General features: G+C 44.9%; 1 protein-coding gene across 1 annotated transcript in view; it reads right to left on the minus strand.

The window, feature by feature from the left end:
- LOC120999212 (titin homolog) overlaps positions 1 to 24,312 on the minus strand; it is a 946,165-nt gene that overhangs the window by 388,270 nt on the left and 533,583 nt on the right. The window contains exons 48-49 of the mRNA XM_040430085.1: positions 2,758 to 2,832; positions 1,196 to 2,641 (exon numbers count right to left, since the gene is read on the minus strand). Coding sequence (XP_040286019.1) covers positions 1,196 to 2,641; positions 2,758 to 2,832 — 1,521 coding nt within the window. The remainder of the gene's footprint in view (positions 1 to 1,195; positions 2,642 to 2,757; positions 2,833 to 24,312) is intronic.

Raw genomic sequence — 24,312 nt, forward strand, 5'->3', positions numbered from 1 at the left:
TGCTTTTTCTTGGGTTCTTTTAGCTGTTCATGTTTTATCTTGAACGCTGATTGCTCTTCATGTTTTTTCTTGGGTTCTGCTAGCTCTTCATGTTTTGTCTTGGATTCTAATGGCTCTAAATGCTTTTTCTTGGGTTCTGATGGCTCTTCATGCTTTTTCTTGGGTTCTTTTAGCTGTTCATGTTTTATCTTGAACTCTGATTGCTCTTCATGTTTTTTCTTGGGTTCTGCTGGCTCTTCATGTTTTGTCTTGGATTCTAATGGCTCTAAATGCTTTTTCTTTGGTTCTGCTGGCTCTTCAGGCTTTTTCTTGGATTCTTCTAGCTTTTCATGTTTTATCTTGAACTCTGATTGCTCTTCATGTTTTTTCTTGGGTTCTGCTGGATCTTCATGTTTTATCTTGGATTCTAATGGCTCTAAATGCTTTTTCTTGGGTTCTGCTGGCTCTTCATGCTTTTTCTTAGGTTCTTTTAGCTGTTCATGTTTTATCTTGAACGCTGATTGCTCTTCATGTTTTTTCTTGGGTTCTGCTAGCTCTTCATGTTTTTTCTTGGATTCTAATGGCTCTAAATGCTTTTTCTTGGGTTCTGATGGCTCTTCATGCTTTTTCTTGGGTTCTTTTAGCTGTTCATGTTTTATCTTGAACTCTGATTGCTCTTCATGTTTTTTCTTGGGTTCTGCTGGCTCTTCATGTTTTGTCTTGGATTCTAATGGCTCTAAATGCTTTTTCTTGGGTTCTGATGGCTCTTCATGCTTTTTCTTGGGTTCTTTTAGCTGTTCATGTTTTATCTTGAACTCTGATTGCTCTTCATGTTTTTTCTTGGGTTCTGCTGGCTCTTCATGTTTTGTCTTGGATTCTAATGGCTCTAAATGCTTTTTCTTTGGTTCTGATGGCTCTTCATGCTTTTTCCTGGGTTCCGCTGACTCTTTATGTTTTACCTTGTGTTCTGATTGCTCTACCTCCTTTTTCTTTGGTTCTGCTAGCTGTTCATGTTTTATCTTGGATTCTGATGGCTCTTTATAGCTTTTCTTAGGTTCTGTTGTCTCTTCATGCTTTTTCTTTGGTTCCGCAGAATCTTCCTGTTTTTTTTTGGGTTCCACTGGCTTTTTGTGCCTTATCTTGGGTTCTACTGTTCCTTCATGCTTGGATTCTGCAGGCTCTTTATGTTTTGTTTTAGATTCTGATGGCTTTAAATGCTTTTCCTTGGGTTCTGATGGCTCTACCTGCTTTTTCTTGGGTTCTGCTAACTGTTCATGTTTTATCTTGGACTCTGATTGCTCTTCATGTTTTTTTTTAGGTTCTGTTGTCTCTTCATGTTTTTTCTTGGGTTCTGCTGGCTCTTCATGCTTTTTCTTGGGTTCTGCTGACTCTTTATGCGTTGCCTTGGCTTCTGCTGACTCATCATGCTTTTTCTTAAGTACTACTGGCGTGACAAGCATCTTCTTTCGTTCCATGGACGCTTCATGCTTTATCTTGGATTCTGATGTCTCTTTATGCTTTGTCCTGGGTTCTACTAGATCTTCATGTTTTATTTTTGGTTCTGCTGGCACTTCATGTTTTTTCTTGGATTCTGATAGTTCTACATGGATTTTTGTACATTCTGAAGGCTCCTCATTTTTGTTTTTGGGTTCTACAGGGTCTTCCTGTTTTTGCTTGGGTCTTCCTGGCCCCTCCTGTTTTGCCTTTGTTATTGGTGTTTCTTCATGCTTTTTCTTTGATTCTAATGGATCCTCGTGTTTTTTCTTGGGTGACGCTGGCTCTACATACTTTTTCCTTGCTTCTGCTGGCTCTTCATGTTTTTTCCTAGATTCTGATGTATCTACATGCATTCTTTGGGGTTCTTCTGGCTTTTGAAGCTTTTTATTAGGTTTTTCTGGATCATCATGTTTTTTCTTGGAATCTGATAGCTCCACGTGCTTTTTCTTGGATTCTGCTGGCTTTTCCTTTTTTGCCTTGGACACTGCTTGCTCCACCTGCTTTTTCTTGGGATCTGTTAATTCTCCATATTTTTCCTTTTGTTTTGCTGGCTCTAAATGTGTTTTATACTTTTGTTTTGGTTCAGCTGGCTTTTCTTGTTTTGTTGTTGAATCTGATGGTTCTACATGCTCCTCTGGTTTCTCTTGTGTCTTTTTCTGTTCTGCGGACTGTTCTTGTCTTTTCTTGGGTTCTGCTGGTTCTTTGTGCTTTTTCTTGGGATCTGTGGGCTCTAAATTCTTTTTCTTTGGTTCTGGCTCATCATAGTTTTTCTTGATATCTGTCGGCTCTACATGCTGTTTTAAGGATTCTGATTGCTCCTTGTGTTTTTTCTTCAGTTCTGCTGACCTTTCTTCTGTTTTCCTGATTTCTGCAGGCTCCTTGTGCTGTTTCTCAGGTTTTTCAGGCTCTGTATGCCTTTTTATAAGTTCTGCTGCCTGTTTTTTATTTGGTTCAACATGATTTTTATTGGGTCCTGTTGGTTCATCCTGTTTTTTCTTAGAATCTACTGACTCAGAATGTTTTTTCTTGGGTTGTGCTGATTCATAATGTTTTTCCTTGGATTCTGAAGTCTTTGTATGCTTCTTTTTGGTTTCTGCTTGCTTTTTTTGTTTCTCCCTGGACTCCCCTGCAGGTTCTGCTGTACTTTTATGCTCTAGTGATGTTTCTACAAAGCAAATATACTTTTTTTGTTATTTCATTTTGGTAAACAATCGCATAAAAAGTATTTTAGGCCATATCTATGGTTATATAGTGCTGGCATATCCTAGTGATGTTAATTACCATTCTTAGGTTCCACTGGCAATTCTTGTTTTTTCTTAGGTTTAGCAGGCTCTTCCTGTTTTTTTGGTGTGCTTTCTACAAAATAATAATAAATAAATTAGAATCTAGCATACTTCCTATGTTCCTTTCTATGTATTCTTATAAGGTACTATACCTTGTAAGTACAAGGTACTCTACTAACATTAGTATTGTTTGAGACAATAATATTTGTAATTGCAGAGATGTTTAGACAACTGGTGCATTTTTGCACATGAAAAGCCTACTTAAAGTGTGTTTGTCCTGACTTTTGATGAACACTGAAGTCAATGAGAACTGATTGTTCAAGGGCTGTAATAAATGGATCATTCATGCAATCCCGTATACAAATGCTTAGAATTCTATCAGGATTTAGGCATGAACATGGTAGAGATGAGTGAATCAATTCTAAATTAATTGCATTCTTTACGAATTTCACAAAAATTCTATTGCCAAATAAAGTGATGCTGATTCATTTTGTACATTGCCCAAAATGACACCCCCCATTTTACTATGACAATGAGAGGGAAACAGGGCAGGGAGGGTAAAACATGGCCGATTATATGACCCTAGGTGGGAGGAGGGTTTACCCACAGACACTTTGATTGACTCATATACAGTCTGTGAGTCAATCGGGGTCAATAATTTTTAAGACCTTTCAGCTGTGTGAGAGGATGTGTATGCCACGGAAGACACCAATTACAGACATAGGCTAGCCATAATGGGGTGTTGCAGGGATCGTTTAGGGATATATTTATTTAGGTAGATTAAATTAATAGGTAGAAAAATCACAGTTTGAATTCAACACACTGTACTGTGTTAGTATAACACCCAAGCAGGCAAAATTGTCCTGTGCAAGTGTCCAAAACATTGCCAATGTCAAAATAAATCAGGTACATGGATCCGTGAGGATATCCCTACATCTCTAGCTAATGACAATGAATAGATCTGCAATTGCTGACAGTGGCTATATACCACCGGTCCAGTGATATAACTTGTGCTGTCTGTATGTTAATTGTGTTCCATACTGTAATGCAGTTGCTGCTGCCACAGCTGCTACTTTCACTAGTGCCACTAGAAGTACCCTTAACCTGTTATGGACAGAGGGCGTACCTGTACGCCCTGATGTCCCAGTACTTAAGGACAAAGGGCGTACAGGTACGTCCTGTGTATTTCCGATCACCACCGTGCGGCGGGCAGTGATCGGAACAGAGTGCCTGCTGAAATCATTCAGCAGGCACTCTGGGACAATGCCAAAGGGGGTCCTGTAACTCCCTGTATCGGCGATCGCAGCAAACCGCAGGTCAATTCAGACCTGTGGTTTGCTGAGTTTCTGGGTTATTCAGGTCTCTGATGACCCGATAACGCGGAATAGGATGGTGATTGGTGGTGTGATAATAGAGGTGACATCACCTCTCAGGATCGCTTGCTATTGGCTGCAGGGCAGGCGGGGGGGTTGACTTCCTGCAGCTCTGCTGTCCTCCTCCTTTCTGCGTCTGGATCCATGGAGAGAGGAGCCTGTCATCCAGCTCCGGAGCCCAGCACCCTCATCACCCCCACTAAGCCACCATAGTGCCATCTGGCACTAAAAAGGTACATAGGGACAGGTTAGGGAGAGCTTAGATAGGTAGGGCTAGTCAGGGAAAGTTTAGGAAAAAAAAAAAAAGTTTTATTTTTGCATCACCCTGATCGGGTGTCTGGGGTCCACAGCACACTCAGCTGTGTGACCCTAGACCCCCCCAGGGGTGCTGCAGCTTGCACCTCCACACACATTCATTTATGCATGAGCTGACTGTGGCCGGCACTCTTAGCATCCGGCCACTGTTAGCGCGTCGCCCACCCCACCGCTGATCAGCTTCGGACCGCTGATCAGCGAGTTTCAATCTTTTTTTTTTCAAATTTTTGGGGGCTTTTTTTTTTTTCTGTTAGGTTTAGGGTAAGTACGCAAACACCCGTGCCCCCACACACAAACACACTAAATAAAGTTTTCCACACACACACACACTCCCCTATGGCTCACCAGATGTTCTCGGCCGAGGAGGCATACGCCCTGCTTGCCTCCGACTCCGAAAGCCCCAGTGAAGATGAGGATGACCCCACTTTCCTCTTGTCATCCGCGTCCTCCTCATCATCTAGTAAAGATGAGACCCCAAGGCGGCTTCACTGACTATGACTATTTTTTTTTTTTTTTCAGTGACCACTTTGTGAATCTGATGGTGGAGCAAAAAAACTTGTTCACCCAACAGTTCATTGCTCAACACCCGGGCTCCTTTTTGGCTAGGGCCGGTGGCTGGACTCTGGTCAGTTTACCCGAGATTAGGACGTTTTGGGGCCTCGTGTTGCACATGGGCCAGGTAAAAAAAAAGCAGTGTCAGGCAGTAGTGGAGTGGGGACGTCCTCTACCAGACCCCACTCTACTGTATGGTCATGACACGTTCCCGTTTTGAGGGCATCCGGAAATGCCTGCATTATGCTGATAATGCAGCATGTCCCCTCCAAGGTGATCCTGCCTATGACCGCATGTACAAAATTAGGCCGGTCATCGATCACTTTGGGGCTAAATTTTTGGAGGCCTGGAAGGGAGGTCGCTGATGATGAGTCTCTCATTGCTTTCAAGGGGAGACTAATTTTCCGCCAGTATGTTCCCTCTAAACGGGCGAGGTATGGCTTGAAGCTGTACAAACTTTGTGAGAGTACTTCAGGGTACACTTACAAGTTTTGTGCGTACGAGGGGCGAGATTCCCATGTTGAACCCCCAGAATGTCCCCCCACTCTGGGTGTTAGAGGGAAACTTGTGTGGAACCTTATGTACCCACTGCTAGATAAGGGTTTTATACTAGTATCCCCTTATTCCAGTCCCTTGCCGCCAGATCCACGTCCACTTGTGGGACCGTGCGGAAAAATCAAAGCGGCCTCACTACCCACCCCCTCCAGGTACCTATCCCCAGGGGTGAGACCCGTGCACATACCAGTGGAAACCTGTTTCTGGTCAGATATAAGGACAAGAGGGATGTCCTTGCACTGTCCACAATTCACGGTAACGGCATCACCCCTGTCCCTGTGCGAGGTACCGTGGCAACGGTCCTCAAGCCTGATTGTACCGTCGACTACAATCGGTATATAGGAGGAGTTGATCTCTCTAATCAAGTACTCAAGCCATATAACGCCATGCGCAAAACCAGGGCATGGTACAAAAAAGTTGCGGTCTACTTGGTACAGGTTGCCTTGTACAACTCTTTTGTGCTGTCCCAGAGTGCTGGCAACACAGGGAAATTTCTCCAGTTCTATGAGGCAGTCCTCAAGGCCCTGATCTTTTCTGACCGGGAAAGAGCAGGCCGGAGTACCTCGGGAACTGGAGGTGCCCGAATTGTCCCTGGCCAACACTTTCCAGGTGTGGTCCCCCATACTGGAAAGAAGGGACGGACCCAAAAAAATGTGTCACAGGAGGGGGATACGGAAGTGGATCATCCGGGCCTCTGCATTAACGGTTGCTTCAGGGAGTACCAGACTTCCATGGAGTCAGGGCCGGTGCAAGGATTTTTGCCGCCCTAGGCAAAGATCCATTTTGCCACCCCCTCATGTCACTCACTCACTGACAGACACACACTGACAGACAGACACGCACTCAGACACTCACTGAATGACGTACACAGAAACTCACTGACAGACACACATACACTCACTGACAGACATACACCTACCCACTGAAACACACACACACACAAAAACTCACTCACTGGCAGACAAACACACACATATACTCACTGACAAACATACACATACTCACTGACAAACACACAAACACTTACTGACCGACAGATATCCACACTCACTCACATACACTCACTCACTGACATACACACACACAGACACTCAATGACAGACACACATACATTTACTGAGAAAGACAGATATACATACACTCACTGACATAAATACACAGGCAGACACTCACTCAGTCAAACACTTAAAAACTCACCTCCCTGGGGTCCAGTGTGGTGCAGCTCCTCAGTCCTTCAGCGCGCCGTTTAGTATGCCGGGGCCGGAATGACATCATATTTCGGCATCACAGAGGACGCGCGAGGGAGGAGTGGGGAGCTGCTAGAACAGCTTCCCTTGCCGCCCGCCTCCTCTCCTCCAGTAATTTACTGGCAGAGCAGGCACCTGCCATCAGGGTAAGCAGGTGCCTGCTCTGCCATATATAAGAAGGACCTCCACCTCCTGGCCCCCCCTGTAACGGCGCTGGGGGCGGCTCAAGAGCCACTCGCCCAGGGCTGCAGCCCCAGTCAGGGGAAGCCCACCAGGGCGCCCCCAGCAGGCCGGCGCCCTAGGCGAATGCCTAGTTCGCCTATATGGTTGCACCGGCCCTGCATGGAGTACTAAATTTATAATCTCCTTCCCTAATTTTAAATTCTATTTAGCTAATGATAATCGCCCTGAAAAAAATAACAAAAAAACAAACTATGGTTCTCAGACTTGAGACACTAAAACAATTTTTTTTTCCAAAAATTATATTATTTTGTAAAACTAAAATAAATTAAAAAAAGTATACATATTAGCTATTGCCGCGTCCGTAAGAATCTGCTCTATAAAAATACCCCATGACCTAACCCCTCAGATGAAATTAGTCAAAAAATAAAAACGGTGTAAAAAAAGCAATTTTTGTGTCACCTTACATCACAAAACGTGTAATAGCAAGCGATCAAAAAGCCATATGCCCCCCAAAATAGTGCCAATAAAACTGTCCTCTCATCCCGCAAAAGATGAGCCCCTACCTAAGACAATCGGCAAAAAAAAACAAAAAACTGACTCTCAGACTATGGAGATAATAAAATGTTTTTTTGTTAAAAAAAAGGATATTATAGTGTAAAACCTAAATAAATGTAAAAACGTAGACATATTAGGTATTGCCTCTCCGTAAGAATCTGCTCTATAAAAATAACACATGAATTAACCCCTCAGATTAACATAGTCAATAAAATAAAATAAAAACCGTGTAAAAAAAGCCATTTTTTTGTCACCTTACATCACAAAAAGTGTAAAAGCAAGCGATCAAAAAGTCATATGCCACCCAAAATAGTGGCAATAAAACCATCCTCTCATCCCACAAAATATGAGCCCCTACCTAAGACAATCGGCTAATAAAAAAAAAAAATGACTCTCAGACTATGGAGATACTAAAATGTTTTTATTTTGTTTAAAAAAGGATATTAAAGTGTAAAACCTAAATAAATTTAAAAAAGTTGACATATTAGGTATTTCGTAAGAATCTGCTCCATAAAAATACCCCATGACCTAACCCCTAAAATGAATACAGTCAAAAAAAAATTATAAAAACGGTGCCAAAACAGCAATTTTTTGGCAAATTTTCCATTTTTATCTATTTTTTCCAGCAACAAAGCAAGGGTTAACAGCCAAACAAAACTCAATATTTATTACCCTGATTCTGTCGTTTATAGAAACACCCCATATGTGATCGTAAACTGCTGTATGACCAAGCGGCAGGGCACAGAAGGAAAGGAACGCCATATGGTTTCTGGAAGGCAGATTTTGCTGGACTGGTTTATTTGTACCATGTCCCATTTGAAGCCCCCCTGATTCACCCCTAGAGTAGAAACTCCATAAAAGTGACCCCATCTAAGAAACTACTCCCCTTAAACCTGATTTTACAAACTTTTTTAACCCTTCAGAATGTCAATATTTTGTAACCTTGCCTCACAAAAATGTAATATAAAGCAACCAAAAATCATATGTACCCTAAAAATAGTCCCAATAAAACTGCCACCTTATCCCGTAGTTTCCAAAATGGGGTCACTTTTATGGAGTTTCTACTCTAGGGGTGCATCAGGGGGGCTTCAAATGGGACATGGTGTAAATAAACCAGTCCAGCAAAATCTGCCTTCCAAAAACCACATGCCACTCCTTTCCTACTACGCCCTGCCGTGTGCCTGTACAGTAGTTTATGACCACATTTGGGGTGTTTCCATAAACTACAGAATCAGGGAAATAAATATTGAGTTTTGTTTGGCTGTTAACCCTTGCTTTGTTACTAGAAATAAATTATAAAAATTAAAAATTTGCCAAATAATCAAAATTCGGAAATTTTATCTCCATTTGCCATTAACTCTTGTGGAGCACCTAAAGGGTTAACAAAGTTTGTAAAATCGGTTTTGAATACCTTGAGGGGTGTAGTTTCTAGAATATGGTAATTTTTGGGTTGTTTAACCGCCTCCCGACCGCCTAACGCAGGGATGCGTCCTGCGGGCGGTCAGTTTGTTCCTTGTAGACGCATCGGCGCGTCATCTCGCGAGACGCGAGATTACGCGCATAGCCGGCCCGCACATGCGCAGTGTGGGCCGGGAAAAGTCGCAGGAGAAGTTCGTCACCAGCCTGCCAGCCAATGATCACCGCTGGCAGGTTGGTGACTTTTAAAAAATCTAATCACAAGTCATTTAACACATTATATTTATAAATATAATGTGTTAAATGGCTTCTGTGCTCTCTGCTGGTTCCTTTTCGTCGGTTGGTCCCAGCAGAGAGCACAGATCACTGTGAGTACACCAAGCACAACACATTTAGCCCCAGATCACCCCCCATCACCCCAATTAACCCCTTGATCACCCCTGTCAATCATTAGTGAAAGGGAAAAAAGTGATCAGTGAAAACTGTCACTTTTTTTTCCACCAGTATTGACTGTTAGGTTTAGATTAGTTTAGGCCCCTTTGGTAGTTAGCTTCAGTTAGTGCCCAGCCTACCGCATCGCACCGCAGTCACTGATTCGCTGATTAGCGTATCGCTAATCAGCATTGGTACTTTATAGTATCTGTAAGTGATCAGAACTGATCACAGTCAGATCTATAATAGTATTAGTGTCACCTTAGCTCGCCCTCCACCCAAAACGCAGTGTTTGCCCGATTAGGCCTGATCGATCGCCCACACGGGCGTTCACCCACGCCCGCCCCGCCGCAGTGACAACATTTTTTTATTTTTTTTAGCACTGCACAATCACTACACAAGCCCTGCGGCGATAAAAAAAAATTGTTTTCATATTTGTTATCAATCGCAGCAGCTTCCTGTACTTCGCTTGCCTCCCATTTGTAAGACAGGCTTGCTTTTTTTCTTGGGTAGTCTCAGGGAATACCCCCTAAATTTAGTTGACCAAATGGCAAGGAAAGGGTATTCTTCTGAAGAGGCCTACAGGCTTCTGACCCAGTCAGATGAGGTTTGGGAACCTTCATCTGACGAATCCAGCGGGTCAGAATAAGAACCTGTAGAAAGCAGTGGCAGCCTGACCCAAAGTTTGGACAATGAGGTAGAGGTCCCTGATACCACCAGGCGTACCCGGCCCTGTGTTGCTAGACCACAGGTTGCGCAGGATCCACTTCAAGGGCAGCAGAGTGAGGCTGGCGCTGTCAGATTACGTGGTGAGGCATTCACCAGCAGCGCAGCCCATCCTGGACCTAGTACCAGCACTGCCGTAGAACATGGTGAAGTGGCGAGCACCAGAAGGGCAGTTGAAGCTGGTACGGTGGCACGTGCAGTAGTTCCCCCATCACAGCCACCGCACAAACAGGCCCGTAGAGCCCCTAGAGTCCCTGAGGTGCTGGCAAACTCTGATAGGCAGCCCCCATCTTCAGCCGCACCAGTAGTTCCCCCTTTTACCGCCCAGTCTGGAGTTCGGGTTGAGACAGCTCAGATCGGATCGGCACTGGAGTTTTTTGAGCTGTTCTTCACTGCGGAGCTCTTTGACTTAGTCGTGGCAGAAACAAACCGGTATGCCACTCAATTTATAGCCACCAACCCGGGAAGCTTTTATGCCCAGACTTTCCGGTGGAAACCCGTCCAAGTTTCAGAATTTTCTGAAATTAAAACTTTTCTAGGCCTGCTCCTCAACATGGGCCTGACAAAAAAGCATGAATTGCAGTCATATTGGTCCACAAACCCAATTCATCACATGCCCATGTTCTCTACTGCCATGTCCAGGACACGATTTGAGACCATCCTGCGTTTCCTGCACTTTAGTGATAATAGCACCTCTCGTCCCAGAGGCCACCCAGGTTTTGACCGGCTCCACAAAATTCGACCCCTCATAGACCACTTTAACACCAAATTTGCAGATTTGTATACCCCTGAGCAAAATATCTGCATAGAAGAGTCCCTGATACATTTTACCGGGCGCCTTGGCTTCAAACAATACATCCCAAGCAAGCGCGCCCGGTATGGGGTCAAATTGTATAAGCTCTGTGAAAGGGCCACAGGCCATACGCACAAATTTTGTGTCTATGAGGGTAAAGCTCAGACCTTGGAGTCGGTTGGTTGCCCTGACTACCTGGGGAGCAGTGGGAAGACAGTCTGGGACTTGGTGTCACCCTTATTTGGCAAGGGGTACCACCTTTATGTGGACAATTTCTACACAAGTGTGCCCCTCTTCAGGCATTTGTTTCTAGAACAGATTGGCTGCTGTGGCACCACGCAACCTAGTCGCCGGGGCTTCCCCCAACGGCTCGTCACCACCCATCTTGCAAGGGTGGGAGAGGGCTGCCTTGTGTAACAAAGAACTGCTTGCGGTGAAATGGAGAGACAAACGAGACGTTTACATGTTCTCCTCCATTCATGCAGACACGACAATCCAAATTGAATGAGCAACTGGAGTCATTGAAAAGCCCCTCTGTGTCCACAACTATAATTTGCTCATGGGAGGTGTGGACTTCAATGACCAGATGTTGGCTCCTTATTTACTCTCCCGCAGGACCAGACGCTGGTATAAGAAGGTGTCTGTATACCTAATTCAATTGGCTATGTACATTAGTTTTGTTCTCTACAGTAAGGCTGGGAGAACAGGATCCTTCCTCAAATTTCAGGAAGAGATCATCAAGAACCTCCTGTATCCAGGAGGTTCCGTGGCCCCAACCACCAGTGTAGTGAGCCGTCTACACGAGCGACTTTTCCCCAATGTCGTTGCTGGTACCTCAAACCAAGCGCCACCCCGAAAAAGATGTTGTGTCTGTAGCAGGAGTGGAATAAGGCGTGACACCCGCTATTTCTGTCCTGACTGCCCTGACCACCCTGCCCTATGCTTAGGGGAGTGTTTCCGGAAGTACCACACACAGGTACACTTAGTATAGGGATTGCGTGACACAGGACAGGCACACAGTGGTCTTAGGGCCCTTTCACACAGAGCTGCTGCAAACCTCTCCTTTCACCTGGGACAAAGTGCATAATGTACTTCGCCACATCTCTGGGCGATTTGCGCTTTGCACATTGTCCCATGGGGAAGGAGAGGTTTGTCCTATAAAGGTAAAAAAATTAAATAAAAATCACAGGTAAGCAAAAAAGTTAATGCTCCAAAAGTTCAATAAAGTTTATTAAAGTTAATGTTCTGTTTCAAATGTTATATAAAGTTAATGTTAAAAAGGCCGCAACGCAATAATTTTTTATTTTTTTTTTACCTTCTAGGTGGACCAACCGATCAACCAGCTGCAGCACTGATGTGCATTCTGACAGAAGCATTGCGCTGCTGTCAGATTACACAAAAGTCGGTGTATGCGGCGCTGCAAGACGAGATTTCTCCTCTGCAGTAAAAAAGGTACGTTTGCCAAGGCTTATGAGCTGAGGGGCGGGGTTCATATGCTTTGGAAAACACTTTGTATATAAAAAAAAATAATTCTGGCAATGATTTATTCATCCACATCGATTGATGTGAATGGAGAAATCGGGTTTGCCAGGGCATACGAGCTGAGTGGGTTTGGATGTTGGGCAGACGCCTTTCCCCTCCTTTTTTTTTGCACATTTTTTGGCAGAGGTTTTTTCATCCACATTGATCGATGAGAATGAAGAAATCTGTGGCGTTCATTTTTTCTTTCAGCCCAGAGGCTGAACGAAAAAAAAAAATCTCATTACCCGTATGCTCAATATAAGGAGAATAGCAGAAACTCCTAATGCTGGCCATACATGTAATAATTGCGGAGACCCTCAAATGCCAGGGCAGTCCAAAAACCCCACAAATGACCCCATTTTGGAAAGAAGACACCCCAAGGTATTCGCTGAGGGGCATATTGAGTCATGAAAGATTTAACTTTTTGTCCCAAGTTAGCGGAAAGGGAGACTTTGTGAGAAAAAAAATAAAAAATTTATTTTTGCTAACTTGTGCCAAAAAAATAATCTTATATGAACTCGCCATGCCCCTCACAAACTACCTTGGGGTGTCTTCTTTCCAAAATGGGGTCACATGTGGGGTATTTATACTGCCCTGGCATTTTAGGGGCCCTAAAGCGTGAGAAGAAGTCTGGAATCCAAATGTCTAAAAATGCTCTCCTAAAAGGTACTCATTGGAATTTGGGCCCCATTGCGCGACTAGGCTGCAAAAAAGTGTCACACATGTGGTATCGCCGTACTCAGGAGAAGTAGGGCAATGTGTTTTGGGGTGTCTTTTTACATATACCCATGCTGGGTGAGAGAAATATCTCTGTAAAATGACAACTTTGTATAAACAAAATGGGAAAAGTTGTCTTTTGCCAAGATATTTATCTCACCCAGCATGGGTATATGTAAAAATAAACCCAAAAACACATTGCCCTACTTCTCCTGAGTACGGCGATACCACATGTGTGACACTTTTTTGCAGCCTAGGTGCGCAAAGGGGCCCAAATTCTTTACGATTTCAAAGGGCATTTTTTACGATTTGGATTCCAAACTACTTCTCACGCTTTAGGTCCCCTAAAATGCCAGGGCAGTATAAATACCCCACAAGTGACCCCATTTTGGAAAGAAGACACCCCAAGGTATTTCGTGAGGGTCATGGCGAGTTCATGTAAAATTTTATTTTTTGCACAAGTTAGTGGAATATGAGACTTTGTAAGAAAAAATAAAAAAGAAAAAATCATTTGTGACGAAATATAACAATGTGACGAAAAAACTGTCTCAGAATGGCCTGGATAAGTAAAAGCATTTTAAAGTTATTCACACATAACGTGACAATGGACAGATTTGAAAAAAATGGCCTGCTCCTTAAGGTGAAAATGAGCCCGGTCCATAAGGGGTTAAACAATGACATATCTTCTACCTTGTCTGTGAGGTTCTGCAGTGCACGGCTCCCAAAAAAGGGAGAATTTTTCAGATATTCAGAGAAACCAGCTGCTTTCTCCAATGCTACCATGCATGTGTACACACCATCAGGCATTTGCCTCCAAAAAGGGACAATTCATAGAATAATTTTTAATATTAATAAAGCAAAACAAATGCATTTACACAATGTGTTTTTAAACAGACTGTTTGTTAGCACCATCAGCCATGCATTTATTCATCACTATATATTGTTAATGTCACTAACAGCTGTCATTGTTGTAGTGTTGAATAAACTTGTGTTTTCAAGTTTGCAGTACAAGGTTCAGGTTATCTAAGAATTCTGTTATGGATTCTGCTACCACAGACCATAAGTTGAAAACACAAGTTCGCTCAACACTAGTCATTGGTTTAAGAGCTTAAAAGGAGGGGGATGGAGTAGACAAAAACAAAAAAACAAGCGTGAAGACAAGAGAGTCTTAGGTTCTAGGAGACCTCAGAGTGTCATATAACAATTTTAAGTGTGGCCTCAGGCAGTCTGTGTGCCTAGATTTTAGTCCTCATTTATACCAGAATACTGGCATAAATGATGATAAAGGTTTCCATAAATTCCCAAACACATGGTACTCCCTCTTTTTGGAAAATGCAGAGGACAGCATATAAATAAGATTTTTACCTAGATTTAGGTGCAATGATTTAGGTTTATTAAGTTGCAAACACTGGATTTGAAATTTTTACATGGTTAACGTGCCGTCGGGGATCATATATCTCTAACATATTTTTTGGGCTGACAGCTTGCAGGAAAGGTTACATGCACACGACAGTGAAAAATGGCTATAATGCCTTGTACTGCAACTGCATTTACTACTGTTTAGCTTGGAACTAAACTCCTGTGTTGTACAGAGTATAATGTGATGTGAAGTTTAAGGACTGATTTTGAAAGTTATGCCACAGTTGAAATAGAACTATTTGCTCGATTGCAATATCTATGTTGTTTGGGAGAACCCATCCTAAATTGTCCTTTCACAGCATGAATATGAAAAACATACACACAAGGGAAATTTATTGCAGCCAGAACATTTCATCTTACATAGTAACATATTTTGTGTGTTTGAGAAAATGAATGCTTTCCATCCATTTCAGAATATTATCCTGCAAAGTTGATCCAGATAAGAGTAAAGGGCCAAACACAAAAGAGGGAAAGCTTTATCTGGCATGTGACAGGGGTCTACAATATTAATGTCCTTAACTACAGTTCTGGCAAGCACCAATACCATTGGGTTAACAAGTCAACTTGACACAACTTGACACATTGTGACTAGAGTTGAGCGGACACCTGGATGTTCAGGTTCGGCCGAACTTGAAAAAAAAGTTCGGGTTCGGGACCCGAACTTGACCCCGAACCCCATTTAAGTCAATGGGGACCCGAATTTTTGGGGAATAAAATGGCTCTAAAATAGTCCTGGAAAGGGCTAGAGGGCTGTAAAAGGCATCGAAATGTGCTTAAGAGCATGACAACTGTTCTGCAAACAAATGTGGAAAGGGAAATGACTTAAAATAACATAAAATACAGAAAAATTAAAAATAACAATCTGGTTCTAGGAGTAAGAGATTGAGGAGACGGTGGATGGGTGGATGTGGCGGTGTAGGCTGACGTGGCGGTGTAGGTGGAAGCGGCGGTGAAGGTGGACTAGGTAGCCAACACTGATTTGTGTTATTTTTTATTTTTAAATTGGGGTATCTCCCAAAATATTGGGACATATAACAAAATAAAGCTAAGAATAAGTGCACTTGAGTACAAGAATGGATGGTTGAGGCTGGTATAAATGCTTATTCTGCACAAGGTACGGACATGTCCTGTGGGATCCATGCCTGATTCATTTTAATAAACGTATGCTTGTCCACATTGGCTGCGGCCTGTGATAATGCTCTCTGCCGTGCTAAACACACGTTCACACTATACACTGGCTGCAGAGCAGGTCAGCACCTCCAAGGCTGATAAAGCTTTTCCACATTTTGGCCATGCTAACCCTGCCTTCTCAGGTGCTACTGGTGCCCAAGCTGCATTGGCGACATCTTCCTCCTCCTCTGTCTTCGCCTTGTGCTTCCACTGTGCTCCCGCTGTCAGGTGGGAATGCTATCATCAGCATGCACTTGTAGTCGCGCATCTTCCGATCAGTAACAGATGTTTTCACAAAATTTAGTTCCCTGTCAGCAATGCAGAGCAGGGGTTCATTCACAGCAAAAGGGGGTTCATGTCACCCAGCAATAGAACAGAGGATTTTGAGAGATTTAGGCCCCTGTCAGCAATGCAGAGCAGGGGTTCATTCACGGCAAAAGGGGAATCATGTCACCCAGCAATACAACAGAGGATTTTGAAAGATTTAGGCCCCTGTCACCCAGGAACAGCAGGGGTTCATTCAGGGCAAAAGGGGGATCATGTCACCCAGCAATACAACAGAGGATTTTGAGAGTTTTAGGCCTCAGTCACCCAGGCACAGCAGGGGTTCATTCACGGCAAAAGGGGTTCATGTCACCCAGCAATAGAACAGAGGATTTTGAGAGATTTAGGCCCCTGTCAGCAATGCAGAGCAGGAGTTCATTCACGGCAAAAGGGGGATCATGTCACCCAGCAATACAACAGAAGATTTTGAGAGATTTAGGCCCCAGTCAGCAATGCAGAGCAGGGGTTCATTCATGGCAAAAGGGGGTTCATGTCACCCAGCAATACAACAGAGGATTTTGAAAGATTTAGGCCCCTGTCACCCAGGCACAGCAGGGGTTCATTCAGGGCAAAAGGGGGATCATGTCACCCAGCAAAAGAACAGAGGATTTTGAGAGATTTAGGCCCCTGTCAGCAATGCAGAGCAGGGGTTCATTCACGGCAAAAGGGGGTTCATGTCACCCAGCAATAGAACAGAGGATTTTGAGAGATTTAGGCCCCTGTCAGCAATGCAGAGCAGGGGTTCATTCACGGCAAAAGAGAGTTCATGTCACCCAGCAATAGAACAGAGGATTTTGAGAGATTTAGGCCCCTGTCAGCAATGCAGAGCAGGGGTTCATTCACGGCAAAAGGGGGTTCATGTCACCCAGCAATAGAACAGAAGATTTTGAGAGATTTAGGCCCCTGTCAGCAATGCAGAGCAGGGGTTCATTCACGGCAAAAAGGGGTTAATGTCACCCAGCAATAGAACAGAGTATTTTGAGAGATTTAGGCCCCAGTCACCCAGGCACAGCAGGGGTTCATTCACGGCAAAACGGGGTTCATGTCACCCAGCAATAGAACAGAGGATTTTGAGAGATTTAGGCCCCTGTCAGCAATGCAGAGCAGGGGTTCATTCACGGCAAAATGGGGTTCATGTCACCCAGCAATAGAACAAATGATTTTGAGAGATTTAGGCCCCTGTCAGCAATGCAGAGCAAAGGTTCATTCACGGCAAAAGGGGGTTCATGTCACCCAGCAATAGAACAGACAATTTTGAGAGATTTAGGCACCAGTCAGCAATGCAGAGCAGGGGTTTATTCACGGCAAAAGGGGGTTCATGTCACCCAGCAATACAACAGAGGATTTTGAGAGATTTAGGCGCCAGTCACCCAGGCACAGCAGGGGTTCATTCACAGCAAAAGGGGGTTCATGTCACCCAGCAATACAACAGAGGATTTTGAGAGATTTAGGCCCCTGTCAGCAATGCAGAGCAGGGGTTCATTCACGGCAAAAGGGGGTTCATGTCACCCAGCAATACAACAGAAGATTTTGAGAGATTTAGGCCCCTGTCAGCAATGCAGAGCAGGGGTTCATTCACGCCAAAAAGGGGTTAATGTCACCCAGCAATAGAACAGAGTATTTTGAGAGATTTATGCCCCTGTCAGCAATGCAGAGCAGGGGTTCATTCACGGCAAAATGGGGTTCATGTCACCCAGCAATACAACAGAGGATTTTGAGAGATTTAGGCCCCTGTCAGCAATGCAGAGCCAAGATTCATTCACGGCAAAAGGGGGATCATGTCACCCAGCAATAGAACAGACAATTTTGAGAGATTTAGGCACCAGTCAGCAATGCAGAGCAGGGGTTTATTCACGGCAAAAGGGGGTTCATGTCACCCAGCAATACAACAGAGGATTTTGAGAGATTTAGGCGCCAGTCACCCAGGCACAGCAGGGGTTCATTCACAGCAAAAGGGGGTTCATGTCACCCAGCAATACAACAGAGGATTTTGAGAGATTTAGGCCCCTGTCAGCAATGCAGAGCAGGGGTTCATTCCCGGCAAAAGGGGGTTCATGTCACCCAGCAATAGAACAGAGGATTTTGAGAGATTTAGGCCCCTGTCAGCAATGCAGAGCAGGGGTTCATTCACGGCAAAAGGGGGTTCATGTCACCCAGCAATACAACAGAAGATTTTGAGAGATTTAGGCCCCTGTCAGCAATGCAGAGCAGGGGTTCATTCACGGCAAAAAGGGGTTAATGTCACCCAGCAATAGAACAGAGTATTTTGAGAGATTTAGGCCCCTGTCAGCAATGCAGATCAGGGGTTCATTCACGGCAAAAGGGGGTTCATGTCACCCAGCAATAGAACAGAGGATTTTGAGAGATTTAGGCCACTGTCAGCAATGCAGATCAGGGGTTCATTCACGGCAAAAGGGGTTTATGTCACCCGGCAATACAACAGAGGATTTTGAGAGATTTAGGCCCCATTCACCCAGGCACAGCAGGGATTCATTCACGGCAAAAGGGGGTTCATGTCACCCAGCAATAGAACAGAGGATTTTGAGAGATTTAGGCCCCTGTCAGCAATGCAGAGCAGGGGTTCATTCATGGCAAAAGAGGGTTTATGTCACCCAGCAATACAACAGAGGATTTTGAGAGATTTAAGCCCCTGTCACCCAGGCACAGCAGGGGTTTGTATACGCCAAAAATGGTAAAATGTCACCTGACAATTAAAAATTGAAGAATTTTTTCAATTTAGGGCACTAAAATTGCCACTTTTTTTTAAATTAAAATGGCTCTAAAATAGTCCTTGAAAAGGCTAGAGGGATGTAAAAGGTAGTAAAATGTGCTTAAGAGCATGGCAACTGCTCTGCAAACAAATGTGGATAGGGAAATAACTTAAAATTAAATAAAATAACTAAAAATTACAAATTATTAACCTGCAACTCAGAGAAGGAGGTGGATATGGAGTCGGAGGTTGAGGAGGCGGTGAATGTGGTGTTGTAGGTGGAGGCAGCAATGGAGGAGGAACAGGTAGCCAACAATGTTTTATTTTATTTTTTATTGGGGTAGGTAGCCCCCAAAATATTGGGACAAATAAAAAAAAAGAAAACAAAGAATCATTGCACTTGACTTGAGTACAAGAATGTATGTTTGATGGTGGAATAAATGTCTATTCTGCACAAGGTACAGACAAGTCTTGTGTGATCCAAGCCTGGTTCATTTTAATGAACGTGGGCTTGTCCACGTTGACTGTGGACAGGCGGCTGCGTCTGTCTGTAGTGACGCATCCTGCTGTGCTAAATACACGTTCAGAGAGTACACTGGCTGCAGGGCAGGCCAGCACCTCCAAGGCATACAGGGCAAGCCCTGGCCATGTGGACAATTTACAGACCCAGAAGTTGAATGGCGCAGAACCATCAGTCAGCACGTGTAGTCGTGTGCACAGGTAATGTTCCACCATGTTGTTCAAATGCTGCCTCCTGCTAACACGCTCCATATCAGCAGTTGGGACTGGTTGTTGCGGCGAAGTGACAAAGGTTTTCCACATATCGGCCATGCTAACCCTGCCTTCTGAGGTGCTGGCGTTGACACAGCTGCATTGGCAACCTCTTCCTCTTCCCTGCCTTCGCCTTGTGCTTCTACTTGTCCCCCGGCGTCAGTCGGGAATGCTCTCAGGAGCGCGTCTACCAGCGTGCGCCTGTAGTCGCGCATCTTCCGATCACGCTCCGGTGAGGGGATTAAGGACGGCACATTGTCTTTGTAACGGGATCCAGCAGGGTGGCCACCCAGTAGTCAGCACACGTTAAAATGTGGGCAACTCTGCAGTCGTTGCGCAGGCACTGCAGCATGTAGTCGATCATGTGTGCCAGGCTGCCCAGAGGTAAGGACAAGATGTCCTCTGTGGGAGGTGTATCGTCTCCGTCCTCAGTATCCCCCCAGCCACACACCAGCTGCGTTGGATACCACCCCGCTGTGAACATGCTTTATCCCCATCCTCCTCCTCATCCTCCTCCTCCTCGTCCTCCAGTAGTGGGCCCTGGCTGGCCAAGTTTGTACCTGGCCTCTGCTGTTGTAAAAATCCTCTTTCTGAGACAATTCTAAAAGACTGGCCTGAAAGTGTTAGAGATTACCCCTCTTCCTCCTCCTCGTCCTGGGCCACATCCTCTTCCATCATCACCCTAAGTGTTTTCTCAATGAGACATAGGAGTGGTATTGTAACGCTGATAACGACGTCATCGCCACTGGCCATGTTGGTGGAGTACTCGAAACAGCGCAACAGGGCACACAGGTCTCGCATGGAGGCCCAGTCATTGGTGGTGAAGTGGTGCTGTTCCGCAGTGCGACTTACCCGTGCGTGCTGTAGCTAAAACTCCACTATGGCCTGCTGCTGCTCGCACAGTCTCTCCAGCATGTGTAAGGTGGAGTTCCACTTGGTGGGCACGTTGCATATGAGGCGGTGAGCGGGAAGGCCGAAGTTACGCTGTAGAGCAGACAGCCGAGCGGCGGCAGGATGAGAATGCCGGAAGCGCGCACAGACGGCCTGCACTTTCTTTATGCAGCAGCTCAGATATGTCGTGGTAGTTGTGAATGAATTTCTGCACCACCAAATTTAGCACATGCGGCAGGCAAGGGATATGCGTCAAACCGGCTAGTCCCAGAGCTGCAACGAGATTTTGTCCATTATCGCACACCACCAGGCCGGGCTTGAGGCCCACTGGCAGCAACCACTCGTCGGTCTGTTGTTCTATACCCTGCCACAACTCCTGCGCGGTGTGGGGCCTGTCCCCCAAACACATCAGTTTCAGAATTGCCTGCTGACGTTTAGCCCTGGCTGTGCTGAAGTTGGTGGTGAAGGTCTGTCGCTGACCGGATGAGGAGGTGGTAGAAGAGGAGGAGGAAGCCGAGTAGGAAGAGGAGGCAATAGGAGGCAAAGAATGATGCCCTGCGATCCTTGGCGGCGGAAGGACGTGCGCCAAACAGCTCTCAGCCTGGGGCCCTGCCGCCACTACATTTACCCAGTGTGCAGTTAGGGAGATATAGCATCCCTGGCTGTGCTTACTGGTCCACGTATCTGTGGTTAGGTGGACCTTGCCACAGATGGCGTTGCGCAGTGCACACTTGATTTTATCCGATACTTGGTTGTGCATGGAGGGCACAGCTCTCCTAAAGAAGTAGTGGCAGCTGGGAACGACGTACTGTGGGACAGCAAGCGACATGAGCTGTTTGAAGCTGTCCGTCTCCACCAGCCAGAATGACAGAATTTCAAAGGCCAGCAGTTTAGAATTGCTGGCATTCAGGGCCAGGGATCGAGGGTGGCTAGGTGGGAATTTAAGCTTTCTCTCAAAGGTTTGTGAGATGGAGAGCTGAACGCTTCCGTGTGACATGGTGGAGATGCTTAGTGACGGAGGTGGTGTTGTTGGTGGCACATCCTCTGTTTGCTGGGCGGCAGGTGCCAACGTTCCTCCAGAGGGGGAGGAAGAGGCCGAGGCAGCAGTAGAAGAGGGAGCAGGAGGGGCCTGAGCCCTTTTGTGGTTTTAAAGGTGCTTACTCCACTGCAGCCCGTGTCTCGCATGTAGATGCCTGGTCATGCAGGTTGTGCTAAGGTTCAGAACGTTAATGCCTCGCTTCAGGCTCTGATGGCACAGCGTGCAAACCACTCAGGTCTTGTCAGCACATTGTGTGAAGAAGTGCCATGCCAGGGAACTCCTTGAAGCTGCCTTTGGTGTGCTCGGTCCCTGGTGACAGTGGCCAGTAGCAGGCGTACTGTTTTGGCGACGGCTGCTCTGCTTTTGCACCCTGCTCCCGCTTTTGCTACGCTGTTGGCTCGGTCTCACCACTGCCTCTTCCTCCGAACTCTGAAAGTCAGTGGCACAACCTTCATTCCATGTGGGGTCTAGGACCTCATCGTCCCCTGCATCGTCTTCCACTCAGTCTTCCTCCCTGACCTCCATTTCGATCTGCACACTGCAGAAAGATGCAGCAGTTGGCACCTATATTTCGTCATCATCAGAGACGTGCTGAGGTGGTATTCCCATGTCCTCATCAGGAAACATAAGTGGTTGTGCGTCAGTGCATTCTATGTCTTCCACCCCGGGGGAAGGCTAGGTGGATGCCCTTGGGAAACCCTGCCAGCAGAGTCTTCAAACAGCATAAGAGACTGCTGCATGACTTGAGGCTCAGACAGGTTCCCAGATATGCATGGGGGTGATGTGACAGACTGATAAGCATGGGTTTCAGGCGCCACCTGTGTGCTTTCCGCAGAAGACTGGGTGAGAGATAATGTGAACGTGCTGGATCCACTGTCGGCCACCCAATTGACTAGCACCTGTACTTGCTCAGGCCTTACCATCCTTAGAACAGCATTAGGCCCGACCAAATATCGCTGTAGATTCTGGCGGCTACTGGGACCTGAGGTAGTAGGTTCAGTAGGACGTGTAGCTGTGGCAGAATGGCCACGTCCTCTCCCTGCAACAGAGGCTCCACCAACACCACCACCATGACCGCGTCCCTTATTAGATGTTTTCCTCATAGTTAGCATTTACAAAGCAAAGTAAAAAGTGGTTAAGTCTGTTAAAAAGAATTAACCGCCAATAAAAACCCTGATGTAGGGTATTGCACTAAAAAATTTTTTTAACTCTATATGACAGCGATATTTGTGGCCTAAATGTGACACTTACTTATGCACGTCTTATCCCAGATGTGCAGTATATCAGAGGATTTTTTCACCCCAGTATGCCAAAGCCGTATTTCTGTCCTAAATGTGACAGTGACTCATGCACGTGTAATCACAGATGTTCAGTATATTAGAGGGTTTTTTCACCCCAGTAACCAAAAAACTGTATTTCTGTCCTAAATGTGACAGTGACTTATGCATGTGTAATCACAGATGTGCAGTATAATAGAGGCTTTTTTCACCCCAGTATGCCAAAGCCGTATTTATGGCCTAAATGTGACAGTGACTTATGCACGTGTAATCACAGATGTGCAGTATATTAGAGGCTTTTTTCACCCCAGTATGCCAAAGCCGTATTTATGGCCTAAATGTGACAGTGACTTATGCACGTGTAATCACAAATGAGCAGTATATTAAAGGGTTTTTTCACCATAAGCAAAAATCTGTATTTCTGTCCTAAATGTGACAGTGACTTATGCACGTGTAATCACAGATGTGCAGTATATTAGAGGCTTTTTTCACCCCAGTATGCCAAAGCCGTATTTATGGCCTAAATGTGACAGTGACTTATGCACGTGTAATCACAGATGTGCAGTATATTAAAGGTTTTTTCACCCTAAGCAAAAATCTGTATTTCTGTCCTAAATGTGACAGTGACTTATGCACGTGTAATCACAGATGTGCAGTATATTAGAGGGTTTTTTCACCCCAGTAACCGAAAAGCTGTATTTCTGTCCTAAATGTGACAGTGACTTATGCACATGTAATCACAGATGTGCAGTATATTAGAGAGTTTTTTCACCCCAGTATGCCAAAGCCATATTTATGGCCTAAATGTGACAGTGACTTATGCACATGTAATCACAGATGTGCAATATATTAGAGGGTTTTTTCACCCCAGTAGCCAAAAAGCTGTATTTCTGTCCTAAATGTGACAGTGACTTATGCACGTGTAATCACACGTGCAGTATATTAGAGGTTTTTTTCACCCTAACCAAAAAGCTATATTTCTGTCCTAAATGTGACAGTGACTTATGCACGTGTAATCACAAATGTGCAGTATATTAGAGGCTTTTTTCACCCCAGTAACCAAAAAGCTGTATTTCTGTCCTAAATGTGACAGGGACTTATGCATTTGTAATCACAGATGTGCAGTATATTAGAGGCTTTTTTTCACCCCAGTATGCCAAAGCCGTATTTTTGGCCTAAATGTGACAGTGACTTATGCACGTGTAATCACAGATGTGCAGTATATTAGAGGGTTTTTTCACCCTAACCAAAAAGCTGTATTTCTGTCCTAAATGTGACAGTGACTTATGCACGTGTAATCACAGATGTGCAGTAAATTAGAGGTTTTTTTCACCCCAGTAACCAAAAAGCCGTATTTCTGGCCTAAATGTGATAGTGACTTATGCATGTGTAATCACAGATGTGTAGTATATTAGAGGCTTTTTTCACCCCAGTAACCAAAAAGCTGTATTTCTGTCCTAAATGTGACAGTAACTTATGCACGTGTAATCACAGATATGCAGTATATTAGAGGGTTTTTTAACCCCAGTAACTAAAAAGCTGTATTTCTGTCCTAAATGTGACAGTG

The sequence above is a fragment of the Bufo bufo genome, chromosome 4 (assembly GCF_905171765.1).
Source record: "Bufo bufo chromosome 4, aBufBuf1.1, whole genome shotgun sequence".
In the NCBI taxonomy this organism is placed as follows: domain Eukaryota; kingdom Metazoa; phylum Chordata; class Amphibia; order Anura; family Bufonidae; genus Bufo; species Bufo bufo.